Below are 21,835 nucleotides of genomic sequence, written 5' to 3'. Positions count from 1 at the left end.
CCTGGACTAGGGATCAAGTGTCCTGGCTCTAGTCCCAGCTCCTAGCTGACTCCCATGATGCTGGCCCTGTCATTTCTCAGGTATGGCCTCTGCCTCCTCAGGTTACACACGACCAAAATAAAAATAACAAACGGGAGGTTGATGGTAGCACAAGTCCCACGGAGATGGGAGCAATGGGTTTTCAGTGGGTTTTCTCTGGGCAAGAGCTCAAAGAAATTCCAGCCGTTTCTTTGACAACTGGTCTACCTTAACCTATTACATTTCCACCAGCTAGGGAAGTTAGGAGGGTCTATATCTGATATGCCTCCCCCTTTCCCATCCGAAGCCACATTTAGTCATCTGTCCCTATGGTGTTGGGCAACTAACGTTTGTGAAGCTCCAGGCTCTAGCCTGGGTAGGTGATCACTCAGGACCCCATCGGGCTGGACTGAGGACCAAATGCTGGTGTAGATGAGAAAAGCTCTTTGTAAACACCCACCAGTCACTTGCAAAGGGCTTAGGATTCCTGATAGTGTTTGGGAATCCCAGGTTTATCAAAGACACCTCGTTGGGCCCAAGAACGCCTACCTTGTAGACCTACCTTGTAGACAAAGGTGCAAACAAAGTCAATGAAGCCAACCTGAAGCTTGGGGAGTTCATCTGCCTTGTTTCTGTCCATCATGGGCTGTCATGGGGGAGAAAGAGTTAACTGTACCGGGCTCCCCCTGGCATGATGCAGTAAAAGGGACCCACCCTGCCTAGGAAGCATTCTTGTACAAGACAAAACCAAAAAACCCAATGCAACCTGAACGCATCAAGTTCCCAGATCTGACTGGTGGTTTGCAGGAAATACAGGGATAAAGGAACATATTAAATAACACCAGATTGTGGGAAACTACACAACAGAAGGCCCACGGTCTTCAACAAATAAGTACATGGCAGATAAAAAGGAAAACAAAACAAAACAAAACCAGGAGAAAACTGCTGTGTATGGAAAGAGACTCAAGAGGCAAAACAACCAGAAGTGTGGTCTATGACTGGACCCTCATTCGAAAAAAATCAACCTAATTATTTTTCTCGCTCCATCAGGGAAGTGAACAGAGATTGAGGACTAGATGATAATAAAGAATTATGACCGATTTTGTGAGTGTCACACTGGTATTCGGTGTATGCGTGCCCATGTGCGGGCTGTGTGTTTTTCTTATCTCTTAGAGACCCATACTAACATCTTTATGGAAAAAATGATAACATCTGGAATTTATTTTAAAATATTTCAACCAAGAGATAAGAAAATGCCTGGGGTGGCGGGTTAGATAAAACAAGAATGGCTGTCACTACTGGTTGTGGTGGAACCTGGCCGATGGGTCTCTGGTGTTCGTCCACTAGAGCCTCTATATGTTTAAAATGCGGAAAAGAAAGAAGAGAGATCCAAATCTGTGGCTCCCTGCTATTCAGGTTGGGAGGTCCCTGCTCCCTTGCACTTGGGCTTGCACACCCTTCACTGCCTGTGCCCTCCCTTGGGCCCCCACGTGGGGACCCCCACATGCTCAGCATTGCCCCAGGCTTTACCCGTCCCCATCTCGATCAATGGCTTTGTCCCCACAATGTCACGTCCTCCTACCCTGCCTCTGCTTCCCAGCCCTGTCCTTGCTCAGGGCCTTAGTGAACCTTTCACTGGCCTCCCCATCTTGGTGACTCTTCTAGCCAAGCCTACTTTCAACATTGGTGGGGCTCAGCTTGCCAAAGTCTTCCAGTCACATGCTCTGTACTAGTACAACAGGGCCTGGGGGCGTGGTCCCCTAGACTGTTGGAACCGGGAGGAAATCTGCTTTGGGGTCCCTTTGTCTGCCTCTGTTTAGCCGAGAATTCCCATCTCTAATAAGTTCGCAAGTAATGAGGTTGATGGTAGTCTGGGGACCATACTTTGAGAACCAGTGCATTAGGAAAAGGTCGTCTCTACGGTAAAATCACACATGCCTACGTCAAGGCACGCCTGTCTATCAGGATGAGATCACACACACCCAACATCAGGCTGATGTCCCCCCCGCACTCCCCTATTACTCACAATGGGGTTCTGCTGCAGCACCGTACGCTCAAGGTCACCTTGTTCCCAGAATTCGGCAGCAACCAGCAGAGCTACCTGCAAAAGGCACACCCCCCCCGCACCCCCCAAGTCAAGCCCCAGCCCAGATCTTTCTACCTTTGCTCCCACCCTTCCTGGCTTTCCAGCTAGGTAAAAAGTTAACCCCCACCCCTGCCTCGATGCCCCCTTTGTTGTCATCACAGGAGAGGCACTAAAGTGGTCTTGGTGTCTCAGCAGATGAGACAAAGGTGGGCTGCTTCTGGTGCTAGGAGTCCAAGCCGAATCAGCTGCTGTCACGATGGTGGGACTCCGGAGGGCTCCATACCTTACTCTGCACTTCCCAGGGCTTGGTGATGGCTGAGAGATCACATGCGGTCATCATCATGGCCCTGCACATAAGGACACCATCCATCAGCCCAGAGCTAATGAAGGCTGCAGGGGCTGGTTAATTCCAACTCTCTCTCTCCTTTCTCTGCACCATGTTGCAAGGAAGGGGGCACTGCTGCATGCATCTGGAGGTCGGGCTTTGAAGTCAGACGGAGGTTAAAATCCTGCCTCTGTCAGTTGCCAGTTAGTTTGGCGTGGGGCAATTAAACCAACCTCTGTAAACCTCAGTTTCCTTATCTGTAATAATAACGGTACTTTCCTCATGAAATGGAGGCAAGATTAAATGAGATAAAGTGTGTAAAAATCTTCGCAGAGGGTCCAGACATAGTATGTGCATGATAAATACTGGCGATAATCGCGACCATCTATTGGGTTTTTCTTATGTGACACGCACTCTTCTAGGTACTTTGAAACATCGATTTCATTTCAATCTCAGCACCTCTTCAGAGCGCTTCTCTCCTGCCTAGCGGAGACCAGTGTTTCTCAAGCTTTATCTCATCATCCTCCACTTTCCACATCAAACAACCTCTATACATGTGTTTTCTGTAATCAGTCCACCATGAAATCTTAATACCGTAGATACGCTGTGTATCTGTTTGGAGGGCCGCTGGTCACTGTGATACCTAAGGCTTTTTGCTCCATCTCCAGGAACTGCCTTTTGCCCATGGCAGGGAATAATATCACCCCCATTAAAAATGCACGGAAAAAGAAGGACCATGTCAGTCATTTCCGGAAGCCTTGCATGAAGAAGTAGAGGGAGGAATTGGGGACAGAAAGAATGGAAAGATAAACTCTTAAAGTGGTTTCACAATAGTAGGAAAAAGGTAAGACAGGTATTATTACCTAGGTAGGTACAGTCGAAGACACAGAAGGAGGGGACAAGGACAAAGAACTGGAGGGGAGGGGGCGTTGGAGAGGGTGTTTCAGACTTGGGGGCATGGTGGCATGCACGTCCAAGATGGGAATCCAGGCCCGTGTGGTGTGGATGTGACCTTCCAAGCTGGGAAATGGAAATTGTATCCGAGAAGCCGTGGAGAGCTATTGAAGGTTGAGGACCCGGGCATGACCTCTTTAGAGCTGTGCTGCAGGAAAGCGGTCTGGTAGTACCTGGAGGCCGGAGCAGAATGGAGGGGGTGGGAAGGAAGGAGGGGATTGTCTGGGGAGGGCAGCGGGGCCTGACCTGCCGCTGTGTCTGCTGGGCAAGCCGCCTGGGTGGGCTCCGCCTGATTTGGTGAGACTTGTTGAGGCAGGTGGGCAGGGGCTGCGGAGAGGGCATCGTTGGAGAAGGCTGGGGGCCTTGCTATTTGGATGATTTTACAGTTAACCAGCTATATCTGGCAAAATTTATATAAGCTGGTCTGGGAAGTCTTCAGAATTACTCAGGGAACAAAGTGGGGGTCGCCAGAGGAGAGGGGCTGAGGGAATGAGCAAAAGTGGGGGAGGGGAGTGGGAGAGGCAGACTTCTGGTGAGGGGATGAATACATCAGGGGGGCAAAAGGCACAGGATAGGGAATGCAATCAGCGGTACTGTGACAGTGTCAGATGGTGACAGATGGGAGCGACACTTTCGGTGAGCACAGCGAAACCTACGGAATTGTCTATAATCACAATGTCATACACCTGAAACCAGTGTAACATTATGTGTTGACTATACTTCAATAAAGAGTTATTCACGAAAGAGTAACAGGCTGTTACCTCTCACTAAGTAAACCCTCAGAAATAGGTAGGATTCTTTGAGTAAATAAGCTTTCAGAAATGCATACAGTTCTTGCAAAACACCTTCATGCTTTGTAATATAGCTTCAAAACACGTGCCCTCTGTTTCGTATCGAGTGTCATAGACCCGTTACCATCAAATAAACTGAGCAAATGGATGTCTGGCCGAGCACACAAGAGTCCCTGCCCCCCGGTTACTCAGCAGTGTCCCCATTTTCAGTCCACAGATAGGTGCGACTTCAGGAGAACCCTGAGTGTTTACTTTCCTTGGCTGGAGAGTTCATGTGAAAATCACGCCCACAGCTGGGGAAACACATCCAGTGTTCTCCAGACAGAGACTGCATGCCTGGGAACAGGGGAGCAGGGGAGTGAGGACTTCTGGGCGCCAGAAAAGCAAATCCAAAGCCTCGTGCCCTAAAGACAAGGCATCGCATTCACTTCAGCACCCATTCCTGAGATGCCGTGGGGCCAAGGTGCTACATGAGGTCTTTGGGCAGCCAGAGAGGCTGGCAGAGAGCTCACAGTCACTAGAGAACAAAGAGCAAAAAGCTATCATCACAGTTTGCTGAGGGAGATAGCAGAAAGAAGTATAAGATTTGAAAGGAAAAAAAAAAAATCCAAAGGTGAAAACAAATAGCTCAGCTCAGGGCATGCAAGAGATGGCGGTGGAACGGGTGCCTGAGGGGTGCATAGGAGTTCTCCAAGAAACGGTAGAGTAAGCAGAGACGCAGTGGAGAGTACGCAGGATTGCTACAGGGTAGAGGGTCATCCAGGAGGGGACTGCAGGGAGCCTCCATTTATCCCCCCTGTACCCATATGCAGACGCCGGGAAGGAGCAGGTTCACAGGTCCCTGCTCTTGGAGAGCTGACACACACGTTGGGGAGTCATGCATTTACCACACTAATGGATGTGAACGTGTAAACAAAGGCTCTGAAGGAAAGGAATTCGATTCTAGGAGAACAGGTCTGAACTGTCGGGGGGGGGGGGGCTCCCTCACGGAAGTGACCGTGGGCTGAGGTCTGGAGACTGTGGAGCTGTCCCTTTGGTAAAGAAGTGGCGGGACACATTCCCGGCAGAGAGAACCTGCAGGGCAAAGGCCCTGGCGGCAGGAAGTCTGGCACATTCGAAGAGCTCAAAGGTGGGAGAAGCTCAGGAAGCAGCAGGAAAGGGAGGAAGACGAGGCCTAGAAGACAGCCAGGGCAGGCCCTCGGAGCCTGGGCCGTTCGTGCCAAGAGCAACAGGAAAGGCCGCTGAAGGAGAGTTTGAACAGAAGCGTGAAGCAATCAGATTTGCATTTTACGGGGTCACTGTGGCTTTCGTGTGGAGGGGACCGGAACACCAGCAGGGAGACGAGCCAGGAAGCCATTGCAGGACCGGGACAAGTGTCCGGATAAACAAAGCATTGAAGAAGTAAACTCAACAGGGCGTGGGAATAGATGAGACATGCAAAGTCAGGAAGCAGGGGTTGGTGACACGAGGGAGGGCAAACGACAACGGGCTCAACAGGCAGAAGAGAGCAAAAGTCACGAAGACTTTGTATGTGGGGACCTGGGAACCTTAGCCTCTTTGGGGTCAGCAAGAGGCATCAAGAGGAGGAGGGCCTGGCATGAATGGAGAACAGTCTATACAAAATGCCACGCCGATGGGTGCCTGGGTGGTTCCGTCAGTTAAGCATTTGTCTTCGGCTCAGGTCATGATCCCAGAGTCTCCCTCTCCTCCCTGCTCCTGCTCTCTCTCACTATCTCTGTCTCTCTCTGCAATAAATAAAATCTTTTTTTAAAAAATGCCATGTAGGGCTTTGGAATCAGCAACTAGATCTCTGCTCTTCTCCTGACTTGCCATGTCCGGGCAAGTGACTTCATGTCTTTGAGCCTTTGTCTGTTGCTTTGTAAAAGGAGATAATCATATTAGATTGCATCATGAAATTCTGACTTTGTGCGTCAAAAACAGTCAAAAGCAATTTCATATGGTTCGATGTAATACATGCCTCCTAAGGGCTACTGTGCCCATCACATAAGATGATCGTGTGAGTGCACATATTGTCCTCATCTTCTTTTTTTTTTTTTTTAGATTTTATTTATTTGATAGAGCAGGATCGCAAGCAGGGGGAGTGGGAGACAGAAAGCAGGATTCCTGCCAAGCAGGAAGCCCAATGTGGGGCTCGATCCCAGGACCCTGGGATCATGACCTGAGCCAGGACCCTGGGATCATGACTTGAACCGAAGGCAGAAGCTTAACGACTGAGCCACCCAGGTGCCCCCATCCTTATCTTTATCATCAGCTTCATCTCATTAGCCGTGGTCACCCAGGTGCGCAGAGCTGGCAGATGGAAGCAAGCTGAGCTCCTGCTCACCCAGCCCATCGTCAAGACAAATGTCTCTTCTGCAAGGCTGTGTGGCTCAGTGGCACTTCTCCCTGACTCCCCGGATGGCCTCTGAAAGCACCCCAGACAACCAGGCCAGGCATTCGGACTCTCCCGGAATTGCACCTGGCCGGGAAGGTGCGGCTTGCAGGGCACGGACTCAGGAAGCCTGAAAAAGCTGTGGGTGTGCAGGAGAGGGGGAAGGGGAAGGTTTCGGGTTTCTGTTGCTCTGGTTAAGGCCCCGTGGGACACTAGGTAAGTCACATTGTCTCTCCCCATCCTCACTCTCTCATTTGCAAAACACTAGACCAGGGGCTGGCAAACTTTCTCCATAAAGGGACAGATAGTAAATAATTTCGGTTTTGTGGACGATGTGGGTTCTATTTCAACTCCTTGACTCTGGCATCATGATGTGAAAGCAACCGGGGAATAAGGAAAAGCAGAGCGCCCAGGGCGCGGGGTACGTTTAGGGGCCCGTGAAAATGTTTAAATTTTAATTTCTTTTCACGTCAGGAGAAAAAAACAATATAATAATGATGAAGATGGAAGAGTGAATTCAGCCCACATTGTATTTGTCTTTATACCAGCATACAGTCATAAAATACCATTTTTAATAATTTTATTTTAATGGAGGAAGAAGCCTCGGAGGCAAAACTGCCTAGGGGCCATCAAAGTCATAATGTGGCCCTCTGTAGAAAAATACAGTGTTACTTATGGGTACCGAAATGTGAACTTCTTAAATTTTTTATTTTGTCAGGAAATCTTTTGATTTCCACCCCTCCCCCAAGCCTTTCAAAGTGTAAAGGCATTTCACTCATGAGCGGTACAAAAATGGGTGGCAGGCTTTGCCCCCCAGTGCTAGACGATCCCAAAGCCCTTCCCACTCATGGTCTGGTCAGACTGTGAGGAGTGAAACCGGAAATTAAGTGGAGCTGTAAAGGTTTTCATGAAGAATGGGCAGGCACACCCTCCATCCAGAGTAACTTTCACACCTCAGCCCAAAGGCAACATACTGAAGTAGGGTCACCTAAGAACCAGCTATGCAGCTAGGAAAGGCCAGTAGGCTTAGGATGTGTCAAGGGGTTAAGAGTGGACCTCAGACTAGAGGACGCTCGCTGCCAGGAGCCCTCCAAGGTCATGGAAGCATGGGCAGAGGGGGGAGTGTTGAGTGTTTTCCTCACAACAACCAATTCTGACACCAGTTTCATGTCTTACGATTCCGTTCTGACATGAACTGTCAGACTCCACAGGTTGAAGGGCTTAGTCCCCACAAGACTGTCCTTACTTCAGAGATCAGTCACAAATACCACGTCCTCGGGTTGCCCATACTCTCATCCAACTTGGCTACAAAGTTGGGGGTTCCACAAACATCGCCTTCGGATTCAAAAATTTGCTGGGACAAGCTCACAGCACTCAGGGAAACTCTTTACTTATACTCACCAGTTTACTATGAAGGATACACTTCAGGAATAGCCAACGGAAAAGAGACGCTGGAGAAGGTGTGGGGCGCACGCAGAGTTTCCACGCCCTCATCAGACGTGTCACCCTCCCAGCACCTCCATATGTTCACCAACTGGGTAGTTCTTCGCACTCTGTTGTTCAGAGGTTTCTCTGGAGGTTTTTATCATGTAAGCATGATTGATTAAATCATTGGCCATGGGTGACTAACTCAGTTTCCAGCCCCTCTGTTCTGCACAGAGACTGGGGGGGTGGGGCTGAAAGTTCCAAGCTTCTAATCATGGCTTCATCTTCTCGATGATCGGCCTCCATCCTGAAGCCCTCCAGGAGCCCACCCAGAGCCACCTTATTAGAACAAAAGACACTCCTATCACTCCTACGGCTCAGAACATTCCAAGGGTTTTAGAGCTCTGTGTCTGGGAACTTATCTGCAACCAAATATGCCCAAATATGAAATATAACTAAAGTTTTTTTCTTTGACCATAGGCCTCCAAGTACTGAAAACTTGAGGGCACTTATTATTATTACACGGTTAATCAACACAACAGAAATCTATTACCTGTTTTTAGAAATAATTATCAAATGCTCAAAGTAAATTTTTTTTGGGAAATTCATCTCTTAATGAGACAGTATGGATCTTATTTAAAAAAATCGGTTAATGGTATATGTCTTTGGTGGGATATTATGCTCTTGATAATTTGCTACAGAACATAATGAAATACATTTTTTCTATTAAAAAAAGATCATTTCCCAAAAAAATCGGTTAATGGGTGCCTGGGTGGCTCAGTCAGTTAAGCATCTGCCTTCTGCTCAGGTCATGATTCCAGGGTCCTGGGATGCAGCCCTGATCGGGGGAGCCTGCTCTTCCCTTTCCCTCTGCCTGCTGCTCCCCTTGCTTGTGCTCTCTCTCTCTCTGCCTGTCAGATAAATAAATAAAATCTTAAAATAAGTTAATGAATGAATATTTCTTATTGCTGATTTAAGATAGGGTTTAGCATGTGTTTTACGCCAGTTTTTTTCTTTTTACAGATGCAAGTAATTAGAAGCCTTGGACATGGGAGTTTTGTTACAGCGACGTCACTCAATTCTTTCAATTCTTCCAAATCATCTGTTAAAAAGTATACTGTGATCATTCTTCTGAATGATTTATCAGCTGACAATTCCATTAGGTTCTCCTTCAGTTTTGTTTAAAGCAAACCTTAGAATCACTCACTTCCTCTATTTCTGGGAAGCATGCCATAAAGATTTCACCCAGGCTTCTAATATGACTATTAATTATACCCTGGACACTTTCTCTGCGGCATTCTGGTTAAGCCAAGATACTCAGAGTGGGTGAGGTCAATTAAAGCATTATTAATTGAAATATATCTTCCAGTGTTGTATTTCTTATAAAGCGCTTTCATCCTCAAACAAGTTTCAACTCTTTTCATCAAAACTTTGCAGCTGCAGAGTTGACGCATTGACTCTACGGAAATGTTTGCCATATAACGTGATTGGAAATGCGTATCTGTTACTGTCCAGTAAAGCAAGCAGATCGGACACGTTTTTGTCAGAGAGAATCCGATTTCATTTCCCAATTCAAGGAAGCATGTTAGAATGCATCCCAGTTTCATTCGTCTTGTTTTTTATTCTCAATTCTAAGAAAGGTAGATAGACTGGTAGGTAGGTAGAACAGATACATGATAGACAGATGACAGGTGATAGATGACAGAAAATGGCACAGATTAACCGAGTGCTGCTACCATCAGTACTTACTCTGATACCCCTTTGCCCTGATATCGGGGGGCGTCCCTGGACAGTGGTACGTTCTCTGAAGGAAGTAAGATTGTTAAATTAAAAATGCTTTAGCTACTGCTGCCCCAGTGCACAATCCAGGACAGTATTCTATTTCTCTAATGCCTTGTTATGCATTATTTATATAGAGAGAGAAAGAGAGACAGAGACAGAGAGACAGAGAGAGACAGAGAAGGCCCAAGTAAGACTATTTTGTAAGGAGGGAGAAAAGCAAGGGGGCTGGCAATGCTTCAACTCCTGTGCTTTCTCAGAAAATATTAAGAAAGAGAAAACTGACTCCCTTGAGGGCCTCGGTGCCCATGTAGTTCTCAGAAGGCTTTTGGCTGGGAGTAGGGGTGGGTGGGGTCCGTGTACCTCAGTTTAAAGACTTCCCGTTAAAACTCCCTTGGCTTTGGCAGTGGTTAAAGTCCTGTCTCTGGCCTCTTTTCTTTTCTTTTCTTTTTTAAAGATTTTATTTATTTTTTGTCAGAGAGAGAGAGAGAGCACAAGTACGCAGAGTGGCAGGCAGAGGCAGAGAGAGAAGCAGGCTTCTTGCTGAACAAGGAACCTGATGTGGGACTTGATCTCAGGACCCTAGTATCATGACCCAAGCCAAAGGCAGTTGCTTAACCGACTGAGCCACCCAGGCGTCCCTCTTTTCTCTCTCTCTCTCTCTCTTTTAAAGATTTTATTTATTTGACAGAGACAGATCACAAGTAGGCAGAAAGAGAGAGAGGGAGGAGGAAGCAGGCTCCCTGCCGAGCCGAGAGCCCGATGCGGGACTCATCCCAGGACCCTGAGATCATGACCTGAGCCGAAGGCAGAGGCTTAACCCACTGAGCTACCCCAGCGCCCTTCTCTTTTTTAATTAAACACTGTACCTGGGTAATCTTCCCTGTCATTCTCTGTACAGCCTGCCTCACGTCCCTCTATGTGAAAGTACTGTGACGTCATTGACCCGTTTTCCCCCCATGGGTGGGTATTTGTTTTCAATCTTTTTGGCAATTACAAATAAGACTGCAACCAGCCAGGGACACAGCCGTACCTCATTGGGACATGTGGGGGACAGCAGCGGGAGGATGAGTCCTGCACGTGGGACTGCTGGGTCAGAGGGCGGGCATTTACACCGATGTCCATGGAGGCTCAGCGGCCACGTCTGTTGACCTTCCCACTGCAGTGAGCGGGGTTCCCGGCTGCCCCTCACTCTGCCCAGCGTGGTGTGCTTGCAAACGTTTTCATGGTGGCTGAGAAGAGTGGTGAAAACATTCTATGGTGCCGTGGTTTTATGATGCGTTGCTGCTTGTGAGTCTGGTCACCGTCTTTTTGTATGTTTGCTCCCCTCTGTAATCCCTTTTCTGGGAAATGTCTGGGGAAAAGGAGGGTTTTGCCCGTTTTTTTATTGGATAAGTCTTTTTTTTTTTTAAGTTGTATTAATGCTTTATTTACTAAGGAAATGGGCTCTTCTGTCAGAAGTTCTGTTGGATACATTTCCCAGCTTATCACCTGCTTTCTGACTTCAGCTACACCTTTTTATGTGTGTTGTGCGGAAATCCCTAATTTTTATGTAGTTAAATTTATAAATCTATTTATGACTTCTGAATTTTATGTCACACTTAGAAAAGCTCATCTGAAATTATTCCTTTTAATTCTACCATGACTTTTCCCCTCTCTTCCTTTTTTTTTTTTGTTTGTTTTCTCATTATTTTAAGATCTTGATCCATCTGGAACTTATTTTGCTACAGGAGTGAGATAGTGATCCAGCTTTGTGATTCCCTATGGTATCATACAAAATATAATCAGTCTTTGTTTCTGGTTCCTGGAACAAAGCTTCTCAAACCCTTGGAATTTCCTGAGGGATAGGAGTGTCCTTTGTAGAAAGCCCACTGTGGGTTTAGGCTAATGACCATGATTTCGTGTGGGGTCCCTAGAAAGACTCAAGGCAGGTTTGGACACCAGAACTTCTGTGCAGATAGAGGGCTGGAACCTTCTGCCCTACCTGTCACCCTCTGTGGAAGGGTCGGGGTGAGAGGGAACTGTATAGAGGAATCTCGGCAGAACTCACACAATGGCGATCTGATGAGCTTCCGGGTTGGTGAAGCACCAACTGGCAGCGAGGGCAGAGCACCCCGGTTCCACAGGGATGGACGTTCCCGTGCTAGCGACCTTCTGACCCTCGCTCTACGTATCTCTTCATTGGGCTGTTCTTCTGCAGCCTTTACAATAAACTGGTAGATATTAGAACATGTTTCTCTGAGTTCTATGAGCTGCTCTAGCAAATTAAGAGAACCCAAAGGTGGGGTCGTGGGAACCTCCAATTTATAGCCAGGGGGTCAGAAGCAGAAGTAACAACCTTGACTTGCATTTGGTGTTTCAGAGGGGCCATCTTGTGGGACCAGTCCTTCACCCATGGGTTCTAGTGCTATTTCCACATAGACAGGGTCGGAATGGGGTTAAATTTGTAGGACACCCAGTCTGGGTCCACCAAGAAATGGAGGGAAAAAAAAACCCATCAGGCTACCTTACAGTCCCAACGTCATTTATGAACTTAGCCCTTCCTTCACTGGTAGAAAATCCACTTTTTCAAAAAGTTTTATTTATTCAGGCAAACTCTACACCCCACGGGGGGCCAAACACACAACCCTGAGATCAAGAGCCACGTGCTCTTCCGACTGAGCCAGCCAGGTGCCTATAAAATCTACTTTAACACAGGCATAGCCTTTCAAGTCTGCCCCATGGACCTGTCCCACTCGTGTAGGACCGAACTGCCTTTTGTTCTGCTTCTTCCTACCATTACTCTTGTATTTCAGAATTTTCTGGCTGTTTTTGCTTCTCATAAGAATTTTGACATTGCTTCCTAATGATCCTCAAAATAAAGTCGATATTTTCCTTGGAATCACCTTAAAGGAATATTTATTAGGGAGAATAGACGACATTTAATATTAAGTGCCCCTACCCAAGAACAGGGTGTGCTTCCCACTTGTTCAGTTTTTCTGCTGCACCATTTTGAAATGTCCAGTCAGGCAGCATCTGGTGCTCCTGGGAGCAGCCATAGCCTGAGGGTGCCCCATTGCTCGGTGGGGGTAGGTCGCACAGCTCCTCAGGATCAGGGGATCTGCCTGACTGGACGACTGCAAGTGAGAAAAGGGCAGTGTGCCATTTTCCTCTCTTCCCTGAGCCTGTCCCAGCAGCCACCTCTTCTCTGTTGCCAGGACTTGCAACATTTGTGATTTAATCAAGCCTCCTCTTCACAGAAGCATCTGGAGATAAAACCTGAAAACTTCCTTGGGAACGAGGTCAAGCCTTGTCTTCCCTGACCATAGATACTTAGGACTCAGCACAGGGGAGCCAGGGGACCCTTTGGCTTGGGCCACCTAGTCACCAAAGGCCTCAAATGTACACGTCTCACCCCGTCATTATTTGAGGTGAGTCAAAGAAGCACAGTGAGGCAACTAAAAGAAGATAGTCATTAAAAACTTAATTGTGAGTCCCATTACCACACCTCATGCCAGCCAGACACTCTAAATTTAATATAAATCACATACCTGACTTGTGAGTAGCAGCGCTATATTGTAGGACATTGCCACATATAAAAGAATGCTTAAAAAAAATTAAGCCTACATATTTTGAATGACACATAGATAACACTCAAATAATAATTGGTATAATGCTTTGTGTTTCATCAAAATCTTTAAAGTTCTATCACTTTACCACCCAAATTCTGAATCTTATGATAGAAATACTTCAAGTATTGTGCATTTTATATACAGAGAAATAAAACAATAATATATTATCTTATATTTTAGGGTTAAAATAAAAATTAAACATATGCCATAATTTCTGCAATTCCGTAAGTGCATAACTTCACTGTTTCCAGATGTTGGCAGTCTCCAAAATGGCGGATGTCCCAGGGTTCTCTTGAGGGGAGGAAGGCCTGTCAGTGTAGCATCCCACCTCAGGGGCCCTGGGCTTAGGAAAATCAGGGGTTAAGCCCGTCTTACTCACATAACAATTTCCTTCCGTGTCTGCTCCAGCATCATGTACTGAGTCCACTCCTGTTGGGATTCATATGTCTTAGACTGATCCACGATCTTTTGGAACATCGTCCTTTTCCTGTAAAACACACCAGTTCGTTAAAGGAGCTCATCTTAGAATAATGCAACCCCCAGGCTTCTAACACTGGCTGTTTCAGACTGGGGCTTCTAAAAACAACATGATTAACAAAACAAAGTGGAAAGAACCAAGGCCTGGGAGTGAAGACCTAGGTTCTAACCCAAACTTTGTCTCCAGCGTGTCACCTGATCTTACTTAGCCAATCTCTTCCCCTGGACTTCAGTGTCTCATGGATACAATAGGGGTAAGACTGTCTAACTCCCGGGGTCATAGTGAGAATTACTGTTCCATAGCACAAGAGACAGCGCACAGAACATATTAAATCATTGGCTCTATGGTGTTTATTATTACAGTCATTGTTATGGTTATTCTTGTTCTTAAAATGAAAAGAAATACCAACTTGAAATACAGGGCGAGGTCTGTGGCAATGATTGCTATGTCCATCATGTGGATGGCGTGCTCGTGCTGTCTGCGATTGAGGTTTTGAAAGATATTCAGGCTCTAGAGAGAAAACCGTAGAAGAGACGCGAGAAGTGATGTTGGCAGGAGAGCCATGCAACTAATGATGATGACTCCCGATGGTGGAAGAGGCGGCCCAGGCCGATGGGAAGAGCACCGCCCGGCCACACACAGGCTTCTAGTGAGATGGGGGCTCCCAGCAGGCAATGTGGAGGGCCCCCACCCATCCTACCTCATCTCTCAGCAACGTTTTGCCGAACTCCAAGTGGTGTCTTTCCAAGATGGAGGACCCATGGAGCTTGGCCAGTGGGTTCTGGGATCTGAATGGGAGACACACACATAAACACACACACACACACACACATAATCAGCATGGAATGGCCAAGATGGAGGTTATAGACATCATCTAGTCCTGCCCCCTCCTAATTCTGCAGGCAGAGAGGCTGATGGCCAGCACTAAGAAGGAGCTTGTCACGTGGTGAGAGAGTGGGAAAGAAGACTCCGCATCGGGTCCCCTGACTCTCAGGCTTTAGCTTTCTCCACAGCTGATTCCGAGCCTCTCTGGGCTCATGGACCCCTTAGAGAGGCTGTTGAATAGCGTGTGCCCCAAAGGAACACACACACACGCACACACAATGACACAGGCAATTTAAAGATTTCTGGGTTTCCTGTCGTCATCCACGGACATTGGCCCCAGGCCATACTTTAAAGATCACAAGCCCTTGATGCAATCCTTGAGTCTCAGGAGAAGCCACTGAATTCCCACAGGCGGTGTGTTTATTCATGTCTCTATTCAATAAATATGTGCCAAGCACTGAGCTCAATACTTAGCTTCCCATAAAGTATAAACATGACCTCTAGCCTCAGCGCAGCATGTTCTAGGCTTATTTATGACTCGTAGGCTGTGGGCCCTGGGCAGAGCCTCAGTTTCCTCCTCCATAATATGAGTACAACACTAGTTCCTGCTCTACCCAGCAAGGACCATGTTTCAGAGGCTGTGTGGAGTGTAAGCTCTGTGAGGACAGGGCCTGTGTCTGTTCTGCTACCATGGTACCTCCCTTGCCTAGCACAGGGCCTACCGCACTTACGTTAGTAGCATTACAAATACAAGGGGAATGAATGAACCAGTGTCAGTTACTAACGTTTGGCTTAAAGTCATTCAGCAGAGAGGGAGGGAGGAGAAGGAAGGGTTTCATATATTGTTGCTAATTACCATAAACTTTATTACCATAAACGTAATGGCTGAAAACAGTAAAGATTTATTATCCTATAGCTCTAGAGTTCAGAGTCAAAAGCAGGTCCGCAGAGCTGCTTTCCTTCTGGAGACTCTAGGGGACAATCCATTCCCTTGGCTCCTAGCTTCTAGAGGCCACCTATCTTCCTTGGCTTGTGGCCCATCATTCTTCATCTTCAAACCCAACAGTGGTATCCTTTCTCCTCTCTGACCTCTCACTTCCCTCTTAGAAGGACCCTTCTAACTACGTGGGGCCCGCTTGGATAACCCAGGATAATCCCTATATTTCAAGATCTCTAATCACATCTGCAAAGTCCCTTTTGATTATCAGGCAACACATTCCCAGGCTCCAGGCATGGTGACGTGGCTATATTTGGGGGTCATTATTCTGTCTGTCACTGGAGTTTACTCAGACCCACAGGGCAGGAGGAAGTAGGAAGCTGTGGACAGTGGGACTTTCCCTTGGCTGGTGAATCTGCCTGAGAGCCTTTCAGATCTGGGTAATGAATCCTGGGAGCAGGAGGCAGAGAGGAGGGACAGGAAGGGCCGACTCACTTCATCTGGTAGAGGTTGTTAGTGCCTCTGTGGTCAATGTCATGGCAGAAGGCAGCAGTGACCATGGCCAAGGCCTCTAGGTCCGTGAAGTAGCGCTTCAGCTTTCCGGTCTGGAAGAGCAATCAGAGGTGCCACTCACTCCTTTCTTGCAGGGGTTGGAAGCAGAGCAGGTGTGAGGGGGAAGGCCTGGAAACCCAGTTCTGACCTTGGCTCTATCCCGGGCACAATAGTATGACCAGAAGTTGACCTGGGACTGGGGCGTTTTCAAGGATATGGGACTTTCCGTACTAGAACTGGAACAGTCCCAGGCAGACGGGGATGGTTGCTCACCCTAGTCCTGAGCGATCTTAACTGGTCTGGTCTCCCTCTGGGCCTCAGTATCCCAATCTGCACACTGGAGGTAGAGGGCACTGGACTAGGTGATGGTTAAAAAGTTGTAGCAGTCAGGTTTTAGGATCTGGAGGGTTTTTGAACATGCCCAGACTGGTAAAGCAAACCCTACACTGGTTTAAGCACAGCCCAGAAGAATCTTTCCCTGAGCTTCCTTCAAATACTTAGGGTAGTCAAGTTCATGGAGATAGAAAGGGGAAAGTGGTCACCAGGGCTGGAGAGAGGGGAACGGGGAATTGTTGTTTAATGGGGACAGAGTTTCTATTTGGAAAGATGAAAAAGTTCTAGGGGCGGATAGTAGTGAGGGTCGCACAACATGGCGAACGTTCTTAAAACCCTTGACACTTGGGGTGCCTGGGTGGCTCAGTGGGTTAAAGCCTTTGCCTTCAGCTCAGGTCATGATCTCAGGTTCTGGGATCGAGCCCCACTTGGGGCTCTCTGCTCAGCAGAGGGCCTGCTTCCTCCTCTCTCTCTGCCTGCCTCTCTGCCTACTTGTGATCTCTGTCAAATAAATAAATAAAATCTTAAAAAAAAAAGAACAACAAACTGACACCTAAAAACCGTTAAAATGGTAGGTCTTCTGTGTCGTATATTTAACCACAGTGAAAAATTAAACATATGGAGAATGTGATTGATACAGTTTCTCAAATGAAGAAAGCATGTTTTACAGTATTATTATTCATTTGGTTGTAAACAAAACACACTGTGTCTGTGTAAAAATATGTCTCGAAACTTCTAGAAGAGGATTTGGAAGGGGTCATGCGGTGGTTATTTCTAAGTAACCGCACTGGGCTTGGGGGGAACCTGCAGCTTTCCTTCACTTTTTATTCTCTCCTCGGAATTCACGTATGCTAAACGTGCACTTCTCTTGTGTCTTTTTTTTTTTTTTTAAGCACTGAAGACAGCAAAGCAGCTGCTTCCGGGTGGAGGTGGAGAGGTCTTCTGGCATGGCCTGAGCCCCCTGCCGTCTACCCCACCCCACCCGACACCGCTGCCCCCGCTGCGCACCCCCCACTGCCGTACCACCAGCAAGGAGAACATGGTCTGCCCGACGTTGAAGCCGTGCCGCCAGTTGTGGTAGGTGATTCTGCGGTAGCCCTTGCTCAGCGAGTACATGAACCGCACCAGGGCCTGCAAACATGGGCATGGGGGTGGGGGGGTGAGGCCTGGGGCCCTGTGTCCTAAGGGAGGCCCTCCCCATCCCCTCCACGGGCCCCAGCCAGCCAGCAATGCAGGGAGAGTACTTTGCAAATGGCTGAATACTAGCAAAATGGTCGTTGTTAGGAAACCAGGTGCACGTGCATTTCTCCACTTACTCCACTAAATGGAGCTTCATCAGTGTTTCCCAAACTCTGCCCCGGAGAACTCCCAGGGAGGAAAACAAAAGGGGTCTTTAACTTGGTGGTTCTCCAACGTGAGTGCCCATCAGAATTACCCAGAGGGCTCGTTCAAACGCACACTTCCTGATTCATTAGAGCTGGGAGAATGCATGTGTGTGTATGTCTCTGTGTGTGTGTGTGTGTGTGTGTGCGCAAGAGAGAATTAGAGCTTCTGATACATTGGCCCCTGGTGCTGATGTGGTCTGAGGCAGCACTTTGAGAACCGCTGCTTTAATCACACAAGTCTGGGAAATTCTGAACTTAGCCCCCACCCCCACCCCAGCACCTCCTTGCCCGTCCCTCTCCAGGCCCCTAGATTCAAAGTACACTATAAGGAATCCTGCAGGGGGAAAGACCTGTTTAAAATGACGTCACCCACATCTCCCACACTCGTTTCACTATTGGTTCCCATTGATGCCTTCGGAACTCAGCTCCTCAAAAGCCGCCTTGAGAAGCCAGTGAGCCGGTTACAGCACAGTTCAGAGGAACTGTGTGTCTCTTTTCTGATAAATGAGTCACCTGCGCAGTGTGAGTAATGCTTTATATCCTCAAAGCTGAGGGTGCACTGTTTACAGATTGAACTGGGGGAAAAAAAAAAAAAAGGAAGCAAGCAAGAAGAAAAAAGGAAATGGAAGGGGTTTCTTTTGCCCTTACCTCCTGAGGGATGTGAAATTTATCCACCACTTTGAGCTCATAGTACATCTGTATCCCACATTTCACCAGCTCCAGTTCCGTGAGGGGCAAGTCGCTGAAGTGGAACTTATTGATTTCGTATTTCTCTGCATCTGGCAGCTCTCCTTGCTGTGTAAGGAGGGGAGTCCTGGGGTTGGAGCACATGAAGTGTGCATGGGTCTCCCCACCGGCAGCCCCCAACCCTGTCCCCATCTCAGGATCAGAGCAGGGTGACAAGGGGTGTGCTTGGCAGAGGCAGGGCGCCCCCACCCTCCCCTGCGCATGCTCAAGGTGCACCTTGCCTGTGTTCTGCCCTGCTCACCAGGATCTCAGCAAGTTCCTCTTCCTCACATTCCCACGGCTCCTTCCCATACACCTCTCTGGTTTTCTGCCAGCGCCCAAAATAGCAGAGAGAAACAAAATCAGTTAGTACATATGAGGTCTAAATATGCCTCGACTTTTCCATTTCCATTCTCCTCCTTCCTCCAAAGCTCTTGCAGCGGGAGCCACCAACTCAGAGAGGCTGCCCTTCACCATCCGGTGATGGGCAAATTCAAACTCCTGGGCATCGGGCAGTGGGGACCTGCCTGCAAGTTTGAGCTCTGCCACTTACTAGCAGAGCTACTTAACACCTTCGGTCCTCCATTTCCTCACCTGTAAAATGGAAATAATGAAAGTACTTAAGATTAGACTTATGCCAAGTCATTTTGAAAAAACATGTATACAGCTAGATGGACTAATGCATGCTAAGTCCCCAGGGCAGTGCTTGGCACATAGTAAACACTAGAGTTAAATAACGTTGTTGCTGACATTCTTATTGTTATTATTATGGACTGGGGAGTCAGAAGGTTTTGCTCATGGTCCTGGCTCTTCCTCTCACTTACTGTGCGATTGGGGCAACTTTCTTCCTTCTCTAGGCCTATTGCGCCGTGCACATGCCAGAGGAGGGGGACCTGGACTCAGTTACTTGCTTCTAATTTCTTGACCCAGAGCATAGCCTTCTCACTTCTCACTGGTTCACTGAGGCTCTGCTTCCAGGGGGCCCATATATCCATCATTTGGCCAAAATCACGGACTGAGACAAGCAAACCGTGAGTCAATTTATCTGAACTAGATGATTTCTCCTCTGACTTTATCAGTGATTGGGATGAAATGATCGAATTTGTTGTGATATCTTCCCAGCTTAAGAAGTCACTTCTGAAAATATTGGCCTGTATTGTTTCAACTTGTGAGGTCTATAAGCAAGGTCTTGGGAGCTCAGCTGGGTATCTTATCCAATGCCATTTGGCTAACTCAACTGACTTCTGAGATCATGATCTCTTTGAGAACCAAATCCAAGGAATAATGAGTCACTAATTGCCACATATCCTTCAAAGTATCTCATCCAGGTAGGTAGGACTCTTCTCTATAGCATCCCTGATAAGTGATCATCCAGCCTCTACTTGGATACCTCTCTTGACAGGGTGCTCACTACCTCAGGAGGCAGCTCTTTCATAAGAGTAGTAGAGAATTTACTCATTATCCTGATAAAGGTTAAGTGAGACCTATTTAATAAGCCAGGTGATTAGGGGGCCAGTTACTTCCCCCTTTTGGACCTCAGTTTCTTCATATCTATAACAGGGATAGAAGCCCTTACCCTTCCCACCTTAGTGCGTTTGTTGTTGTGAGCATCAAAAAATACCCTAAGTGTGAAATTGCCTTATAAACTGTAAAGTGATGAAACTATGTGAGGACTCACTACTAACCTCTAACTCCTTCTGTCTTACTCTTTGCCCACCAAACTCCTCTGTGATCCAACTGGGTTTCTAAGTGAGCTAACCCCATGGAGGGAGTCTCTGAGAAGCTGGCAGTGTTCATGGGCTGTCAGAGAGAGCGTTCTCTCAGTGTAAGGGCTGTGGTTGGGTGACTCCCTCTCTACTACCAAGTCAACCCTCGGCACAGTGAAAAACAGAGTTTCCAGAGCTGTTAAGCCAACATCTGGCCCCACGACTGAGGTGGCATGTGCAAGGGACAGCTGTCGCCCAGCCACACGGATCAGCCATATGGGATCCATATGACTCATTGGTACTCGTGGATCCATCCATCCATCCGCTGACTGTGAGGGGCCCGGAGCATCCCCGTGCAAGGCCAGCCCACCCACCTCTGCCTTCATGGAGCTTGACTATTGCTCTGGTCACATTCCTGGGGCACCGCTACCGCTAGAGCAGAAACATAAAAAAACTTCACCCACCAGGATATTCTGGATTTCTTCATTGTCACACTTCACATGATATTTGACCATGTCCTGGAAAATATCCTTCCTGTTTTCCAGTTTGTTCATTGACTCATAGGTGTCAGGGTTTAAGACAGACCAGCCCAGAAATTGAGCCAAAGACTGAAGGGAAAGAAAACAAGAATCAGAGGCAGAACATCCCGGTTTGATCCTGCCTCTGCGATTTAGGGCAAGACTCTAGGGTTCCATTTCCTCAGCTATAAGGTGGGTTCGATCAGGGGGTTGCTGCTCTCCTTTGGAAGAGGTGTTTGAGGACGAAGATTGAATGCTGGGTTGGAATCCACTTTAAAATAAAGCACCAACACGCAAAGCAACATTCTTATGGGTGATAACTTCACCCAAGTGTGTGTACCCATGTGGGCACAGGGGGCCTACAGGAACTCTGTACGTTCTGCTCATTTTTGCCGTGATCCTAAAAATGCTAAAAGGTAAAGCTAATTGATCAAAATTTGTTTTAAAGGGAATGTGAATTTCTCTGACAGCACGTGGCAGTGCAGAAGTGTGAGCCAAGAGAGCAGACATTGAGGCTGAGTCAGGGGCATGCCGACAAGGTCAGCTCCCCACCCACCCCAGGCGAACCCCCCTCACCCCTCTTGCTGCAACAAGCCCTCCCCGCAACCCAGCCGCGAAGGCCTCCTCCTAAGCCACACCTCCATGAGAGTCTCGTCCATCTCATCAAAGGGCTTCCCATCTTTGCGATTGTAAAATGTGGCCACCCCCACGATTTCTTCCTTCTTGTTCACAATTGGCATGGACAGGACATTCTTAATCATCCATCCGGACTCATCCAGAGGCTCTTTCTACAAGAGAAGCCAGAGAAGGTTACAAATCGGTTATTGTTCAGGGGCCCTTTCATTCGGAAGTCGGGATAGAACTGGCCCTAGAAACAGCAGTCAGAAAAGGACTCGGGAACAACTTTCGGCTCGTTACCCACACCACAGGCAGCAACAGATGGGGTGCAGGGGGGTCCTGATGAGTTTAAATACCTGATAGTTCACAGGCCTCT

The 21,835-nt window shown here is 47.7% G+C and overlaps 1 protein-coding gene across 2 annotated transcripts in view; it reads right to left on the bottom strand.

The window, feature by feature from the left end:
* Nucleotides 1-21,835, bottom strand: part of PDE6A (phosphodiesterase 6A) — a gene marked incomplete at its 5' end in the record, with an annotated part of 56,946 nt that overhangs the window by 4,221 nt on the left and 30,890 nt on the right. For both annotated transcript variants that reach the window (XM_080804648.1, XM_080804649.1), the window contains 12 exons: nt 581-664; nt 2,045-2,119; nt 2,388-2,451; nt 13,761-13,868; nt 14,269-14,369; nt 14,560-14,647; nt 16,117-16,226; nt 17,530-17,637; nt 18,540-18,686; nt 18,880-18,945; nt 20,788-20,931; nt 21,480-21,629. In XM_080804648.1, coding sequence (XP_080660774.1) covers nt 581-664; nt 2,045-2,119; nt 2,388-2,451; nt 13,761-13,868; nt 14,269-14,369; nt 14,560-14,647; nt 16,117-16,226; nt 17,530-17,637; nt 18,540-18,686; nt 18,880-18,945; nt 20,788-20,931; nt 21,480-21,629 — 1,245 coding nt within the window. The remainder of the gene's footprint in view (nt 1-580; nt 665-2,044; nt 2,120-2,387; nt 2,452-13,760; nt 13,869-14,268; nt 14,370-14,559; nt 14,648-16,116; nt 16,227-17,529; nt 17,638-18,539; nt 18,687-18,879; nt 18,946-20,787; nt 20,932-21,479; nt 21,630-21,835) is intronic.

The sequence above is a fragment of the Martes martes genome (genome assembly GCF_963455335.1).
Source record: "Martes martes genome assembly, chromosome: 5".
Classification (NCBI taxonomy): domain Eukaryota; kingdom Metazoa; phylum Chordata; class Mammalia; order Carnivora; family Mustelidae; genus Martes; species Martes martes.
Note: the sequence above shows the minus strand (reverse complement) of the source record. Positions and strands in the feature narration are given on the sequence as shown.